This window comes from Empidonax traillii, unplaced genomic scaffold, assembly GCF_003031625.1.
Source record: "Empidonax traillii isolate 1590-97213 ecotype Southwest subspecies unplaced genomic scaffold, ASM303162v1 scaffold565:size409173, whole genome shotgun sequence".
Lineage (NCBI taxonomy): Eukaryota > Metazoa > Chordata > Aves > Passeriformes > Tyrannidae > Empidonax > Empidonax traillii.
In genome coordinates this window covers 301,470-307,880 of record NW_020955758.1, presented here as the reverse complement: position 1 = coordinate 307,880, position 6,411 = coordinate 301,470, and the positions used below count along the sequence as shown (strand labels likewise).

General features: G+C 63.5%; 1 protein-coding gene across 1 annotated transcript; it reads right to left on the bottom strand.

The window, feature by feature from the left end:
* Positions 1-200: 200 nt before the first annotated feature.
* UTP14A (UTP14A small subunit processome component) lies at positions 201-6,158 on the bottom strand. The gene is made up of 14 exons (XM_027897881.1): positions 6,057-6,158; positions 5,748-5,812; positions 5,522-5,586; positions 5,264-5,406; positions 5,013-5,168; positions 3,931-4,050; positions 3,754-3,848; positions 3,540-3,663; positions 3,375-3,452; positions 2,583-2,940; positions 2,037-2,416; positions 1,415-1,602; positions 1,246-1,345; positions 201-939 (listed from the first exon to the last, which is right to left on the bottom strand). The coding sequence occupies exons 1-14, from the start codon at positions 6,126-6,128 to the stop codon at positions 673-675; spliced, it is 2,211 nt and encodes a 736-aa protein (XP_027753682.1). The 5' UTR covers positions 6,129-6,158; the 3' UTR covers positions 201-672.
* Positions 6,159-6,411: the final 253 nt, after the last annotated feature.

Here is a 6,411-nt window from a genome sequence, read left to right as displayed (position 1 = left end):
CTCTGGCACATCCCTCTGCCTGTGCTGGATGCACCAAGCAAGCACTGAGCACCTCCCTGCCACACTCCCAGGAGTGGCTGGGCAGGGAGCACGGGCTCAGTGGCAGCAAGAGGCAGAGGAGGGCAGCAAGAGGGTCACGGGCTGCCTGGGGGACAGCCAGCTCCCAGCACATGCAGAGTACCAGCACCACCTCACTGAGTCGTTTCCAGGTGACCATGTTTATTAACGCTGGGCAGGTACCTCGGGGGTGCAGGTAGACCTAAGAAACCCCCTCAGGGCCAAGCTCAGCATGGCAGGGTAGGGAGAAAACCCCTTTGGCCAACATTTAAAAATATAGAGAGGTAAAAAAAACAGGGATATGAAACACAAAAGCACAGGGCAGCATGTGGGCAGCTGCTCCAGTCCCTCACCACACTCCCAGACCTGCTCTGTCATGAGCCCTTCACCAGCCTCTCACCCTCCACTCAGCCAAAGCACCTGGCCCCACATGGGCCCCCAGGGCAGCATGGAGGGCACTGGCCATCCCAGCCTTGGATGCTGCCAGGGCGGCCACACAGATGCAGCCTCAGGTTTCATTGCAGGGAGAGAGGCAGGAGGAACTGGACAGAACCAGGAGCTTCTCCTGGTACCTGCGCCTGCCCCAGTCCAAGCCCCTGGGCCGCAGGCACGGAGTTACTGCGCTTTGCGGCGTGGGCGGCGCCGGGACGGTGCCCGCCCCCGGGGCCGTGCCTCTCCCTCGGGGCCGGCCTTGCTGCCAGGGGCCGTGTTCGGGACATCCTCGGCCGAGATGGGTTGGATGATGTGGCCGGCGCGGGTGACAACGCGAGGGGCTGTCAGCTTCTGGAAGGCACGCTGTGTGTTCCACGTGGAGCCCACGGGCGTCCGTATGCTCTGCTCAAACTGCTGGTGCCGCTCGAAAGGGAAGGGCAGCTCGCTGACCTGAGGGGACAGCACAGGGGTAATGCACCCAGGCCACATAGCCTGGCCCTACCATCTCATGCTGCTCCCAGTTCCCACTGGTTCCCACTTGTCCAGGACCTGCTCACGCCCTGCTTCTGTCCCCGCTGCCATGAGAGCCCAGGAGGGCTCGAGCGGCCACCACCACCACCACCGAAGCAGCCTTGTACATCCCTTCTCCATCACCCCACTGGGCTGTTGAAGCAGGAAGCAGGGACAACAGGCAGGAATGGAGGACGTTTTGGGAAGGGGTCACTGGAGCTCTAACGGTGACCAGGTGTGACACACCTGATGTGCTGCCGCGTGGATGTTGCGCTTCTCGCTGATGATGACGTGGGGCTTGTGCTGGTCCTTCCGGGGAGGCCCCGGCGGTGGCTTGAGCAGGAACCTGCACGCAAACGAGGGGGCTCAGGGCCGGTGCTGGGCTGGGCATGTCCCTGAGCTCTCCCCCACTCACCTCTTGACCTTCCTGGCGCTGGGCCGGAGCCCGGTGCCGCCCCACTCGCCCCAGCCCGGCAGCACCAGGTTCACCGGCTGCGGCTTTGCCGCCTCCTCAGCCTTGTGCTTCTCCCGGCAGAAATCGGCGACCACGTCGTCTCCGGCAAAGGCCTCCGTGATCATCCCGCGCTGGTCGATGCCACCCTCCTGCAGAGGGATGAGGCAGAGCGGGTTTAGGGGTTACTGTGGGAATTGGGAAGGACCGGGAAGGGTCTGGGACCAACTGGGAGGCGTGGGGAGAGACTGGGAGAGGGTTTGGGAGGTGCCGGGGGCAGTGGGAACTGGGGGAAAAGTTACTGGGCATTGCTGGGTGGGGGTTTGGGGTTGTTGTAAGGGGATTTAGGAATACTGGGAGTTACTAGTTTGGGGCTTATGGTTACTGGGAGGTGGTTTAAGGTTACTGGTCCGGGGTTACTGTGAGTTACTGAAAGGAGTTTTGGGGCTTGTTTAGGGTTACTGGGAAAGGGTTTGGGGTTACTGGGAGTTAGTGGTTTGGGGTCTAGTGTTACCGGTTTGGGGTGTGGCATTACTGGTTAGTGTTTTGGGTACTGAGGAGCATGGGAGAGGCCCGTCATGCTCACCTCTTCCTCCAGGACCACAGGCAGGCTAGGGCAGTCCATCTCCTGGGGCTTCCCATCCAGCACAGCCTCCAGGCTGATCATCTTCTTCTTGTCTGTTGTTTTCTTGGCATGTCTGTCTCCATCCCTTCTTTCCTCCCGCTGCTGCACTCGCTTCCCTGCTCTCGGGGCCACTGGCTTCTCCTGCTCTTCCACAGGCTCCTCCTTGGCCAGACCCTCCACATCCTCCATGGTCTGCACACGGTGCAGCTGCTCTGAGAGCAGGAGCTGCTCCTGGGCTTGAGGAGGTGGCTCCAGCCCCATGCTCACTGGCTCCTCAACACAGACTGGGGGTATGGGGCTGTCGCCTGGCCGCTCAGCACTGGCCTCAGTCTCACCAGAACCTACACATTGAGGGGGTAAATGGTCACTCTGAGCAGGGCGGGAGAGTAGGCGCAGCTCTGTGAAAGCAGCCAAAAACTGTCCCCAAGCCCCCCTTCCTTTACCCAGCCCTGCAGCATTCCTAGCCCACCCTGCTCAGGGTCTTGTGCTCCTCACCATGCTCCTCACTGTGCTGCTCAGGGCTCCCTGCCTGCTCCTGCCGCGCCTGCCGCTTCTGCTCAAAGTCTTGTAGCAGAGCTTCCTCCTCTGACAGCTCCTCCTCTTCCTCCTCCTCCATCTCCTCCTTGGTCTCTGCAGGACCAGGCACTGGGCTGTCTCTGGGACCCTCCTGTGCCTCAGGCTCCGGGGCCAGGGCGCTGGGCTTGCCCAGCATCCAGGGATTAGCCGCGCTGGCCCCGGTGGGGATGGGCACGGCCGCAGGGTCCTCCTCAGGCATGTCGCTCGGCTCCTCCTCGGGCGGCTCCACCCGCACCTTCTGCATCAGCTCCTTGTTCCTGGCCAGCTGCTCCTGCATGGCCTTGCGGGCCTGGGAGACACCAAAAGCTCTATCACAGGGCACAGAACTCATTCCCACCTTCCCTGTCTATCTCGGCTTCTCCCACTTCCCCAGTCAGCACTGGGGACCTTGTCATGGCCTTTCAATGTATAAAGGAGCTTATAAGAGATAGATTTTATATCACATCCTGAAGGGACAGGGGACAATGGGAATGGCTCCACACCCACAGAAGGCAGGCATAGATGGGATATGTACAAATTCTCCCCTGTGAGGGTGGTGAGGCCGTGGTAGAGGGTGCCCAGAGAGATTGTGGCTGGACACTTCCATCTCTGCAAGTGTTTAAGGGCAGGCTGGATGGGGCTTGGAGCAACCTGAGCTATGGAAGGTATCCCTGCCCATGGCAGGGGCGTGGAATGAGGTGAGGTCCCTTCCAACCAAGCCCTTCTGTGACTCCATGATCTCACCTCCAGGTCATACTTGGCCATAATGGCCCTGGATCGGGCCCACTTTCCCTTGTTCTGGTGTTTAAGGCTCATCCGCTCCTGGGGGGAAGAGAGAGAAACATCACACAGAGCTCCCCAAGCAGCAGGGCCCTCTTGAGGGATGGGGCTGAGGTACCAAGGCAGCACCTGCATCCTGAGCTGCTCCAGCTCCTCCAGCCGTGCCAAGGCAGCTGCAGGGTCCGATTTGTGCAGCTGCTCGAACTCCTTCAGGGCCTGGCGCCTCCTGCTCTTCTTGAGCACGCGATGGTACCTGTGGCACGAGGGTGGGTGAGGGCTCAGGGTCTGGGGGGGAGCTCCAGCCCTCCCCGTTGCCCCGAGCCCAACACAGGCACAGCCTCACTTCTTGCTCTTGATCCTCTTCTCTCGCCGAGCCTTGGCCTCATAGTAGGACTGCAAAGCCCGGGCCTTCTGCAGCTCTGCCCGCCGCCGTCGGGCCTGAGGGGGAACACGGTGTGAGGGATGGGGGGCACGGGGTGAGAGATCCCAGGGCCAGGGCCTGGCAGGGGGAAGCCCTCACCTCCTCCAAGCTCATGGCCTTCAGCGAGACCATCTCCTCTGGGGTCAGCAGCGGGTCTGTGATGGGCTGCTGTGTCTTGTGGAGCAACGCAAAGATCTCCTGCTCCAGTGGAGTCCGGGCCTGTTGGAACAGAAGACAGAGCAGGAGGATAAGGTGAACCGCAAGGGCCAAGGTTTCCCTGGGTGTCCCCATCCCTTTCCACTACCACTAAATGGGTCTGTGGGAGGGCCCAGAGAAGTGTGTCCCCTCCTCCTCGGGACTGGGGGGGGGTCACAGCCCCACTAATGGGTCCCACACTACAGGCCTTTAGCACCCTCTCAGCCACATCAGCAGGTGAGGGCAGGTACAATTCCTCCCCTGTTAAGAGAAATGGCCTCTCAGTCGATGGGCAGCGCTGACTGGGGGTACGGACAAGGAGCACGGAGCAGGGGTTCCAGGCCACCCAATGACACATCCCTCCGAAATGGAAAGGGACCTTTGGGCAGATGAAGGTGAGGCACAGGAATGTTGGGAGCTCAGCAGGGCCTGCCCAGGTGAGCCTGGGCATCCAACAGCTGCCAGCACAACATTCAAAACCAAACACATCCTTCTTTTGTAAAGATGTTTCCAGGCATACAGGATTTGGGAAACCAATCCCCTCTGCCCCAGCACTCATGGCCGAGGGACACCCCTCGGTGTGTGGCCCAGCTCAGGGATGGAAACACTGCAGGGGCTGAGAGGCTACAACAAGGACAGAGAACAGAGCAGGCTCCAAACCCTCTCCTGGCTTCTCCCAGATGAAATTTATACATCTGTTATGTGTGAGAAATGCAGACTACCCTTCTAACCTTCCCAGGCTCAGCAGGCACCTGCCCAGCGCCTCAGCCACAGGCTGGGCTTTCCTCACCTCCATCACTCCTCCCAGCACAGCCAAGAGACATCGAGCTGCCCCAGCCGAGCCTGGAGTCGCCCCAGTGACATCCTCGGAGCTGCCCCAGCCAAATTCCTAGAGCTGCCCTGTGTCCAAACCCCTGGAGCTGCCCTGGCCAAACCCCTGCTGCTGCCCCCAGCACCCCCAGGGCCGTGAGCCCCCCAGAGCCCACCTTCCAGGCCGATGTCACCCTCTCCAGAGGGGTCACCGTGGGGATGTCCTGCCGCAGGGGGAACACCAGCTGCTCTGCGCGCCGGTTCTGCAGGACTACCTGCTGCCACTTCCCCACATCCTTCGAGGTGGTCACGTAGGCAGCCTCCCTCACCACCTGCAGGGGGACAAGAGGGGCAGAGAAAGGCGATGTGGGGGGAAGGGGGCAGCAGGGTCTCAGCTCAGAGCCCCCACTCTACTCCCTGCACTCACCCTCTTCGCCTCCTCTTTGCTCAGGGGCAGCTCCACCGCCGCCTTCCTCTTCACCCTGGCCAGCTCCTTTCTCACACTGCCCAGGGCAGATTTGGGGTGGATGGGCTGCAGCAGCTCCGACAGAACCAGCTTCTCGCCAGCACCTACGCAGAGCTGCCAGGTGAGGGGCTGCAGCTGCCCCAGCGCGCCCCCCGCGCTGGCCCGGGGTGGGCAGCGCAATCCCTGCCCCCCAAACCCTGGCTAGAGCCCAGACCTCACCTTTGCAGGTGACATTGAACTCGGACACCTGCCCGCCCGCCTCGGAGCGCTCTGCCAGCTTCCGCCTGAGAGAGAGGGGCAGAAAATAACCTCAAGGGCTCTTCGTGTTTCCCTGGGTGCTCCAGAGGGTCTACGGACGGTGTCGGCGGACAGGGGCCGAGACCCGTCCCACCTGCTCCTTTTCCCGTGCAACCTCACGGGCAGCGGGGAGGGACCCCCGACTCACCGCTTCCGTCCAGACAGAGCGCTGATCGCCTCCAGGAGCCGCTGGTGCCGCCGCTCTCCATCCTCCTGCCATGCAGCACACGCGCTCACAGGCCCGGCCCGGCGGGGCGCGGCCGCGGGGATGGCCCCAGCGCCCGCTCCCCACAGTCCCCAGTCAACCCTCGGTGTCCCCCGGCCCTGCCCGGCAGAGGCCCGGCATCCTGGCCAGGCCACGCCACCCCCCGCTGCGCCCGCCCCGGCCGAGGGAGCGCCTGCAGAGCCGCAGGCAGCAGCTGAGACCGCCGCGGGAAGTCGCCCCGGCCCCGCTCACCCCGTCCTCGCCCTCGCTGCCGCTCTCGGCCGCCGCCGCCGCCTCATCCTGCGGGTCCTGCTGCTCCGCCATGGCTCCCGCACGCCGGCACTGCCGCAAAGCGCCGCCGCTCGTCGCGCCGGGCCCGCGCGCCCCGCCGCAAAGCGCGCCCGCGGCACGTCACGGTTGCCATGGCAGCGGGCCCGGCGGGCGGGGCTGGGGGACCGGAGGGGCCCGGGGGGGAACCGGGAACGGAGAGAGACCTCCGGCCCGGCCGGGACGGGACCCCGCGGGGGCTCCGGGCCAGCTCTGACCCCCCCCCCTCCCGAGGAGCCCGCGGATCGCCGGTGCCAGCCGAGGGCTCCGGGGGTCTTCG

Bases quoted from the DNA above. Each gene is read 5' to 3' on its own strand.
- UTP14A (XM_027897881.1), bottom strand. From the start codon at position 6,128: ATGGCGGAGCAGCAGGACCCGCAGGATGAGGCGGCGGCGGCGGCCGAG. The intron at 5,169-5,263 runs GTGAGTGCAGGG...GTCCCCCTGCAG, and splicing joins GCAAAGAGGAGGCGAAGAGG to GTGGTGAGGGAGGCTGCCTA. The intron at 3,664-3,753 runs GTGAGGCTGTGC...CTCGTGCCACAG, and splicing joins AAGAGGATCAAGAGCAAGAA to GTACCATCGCGTGCTCAAGA.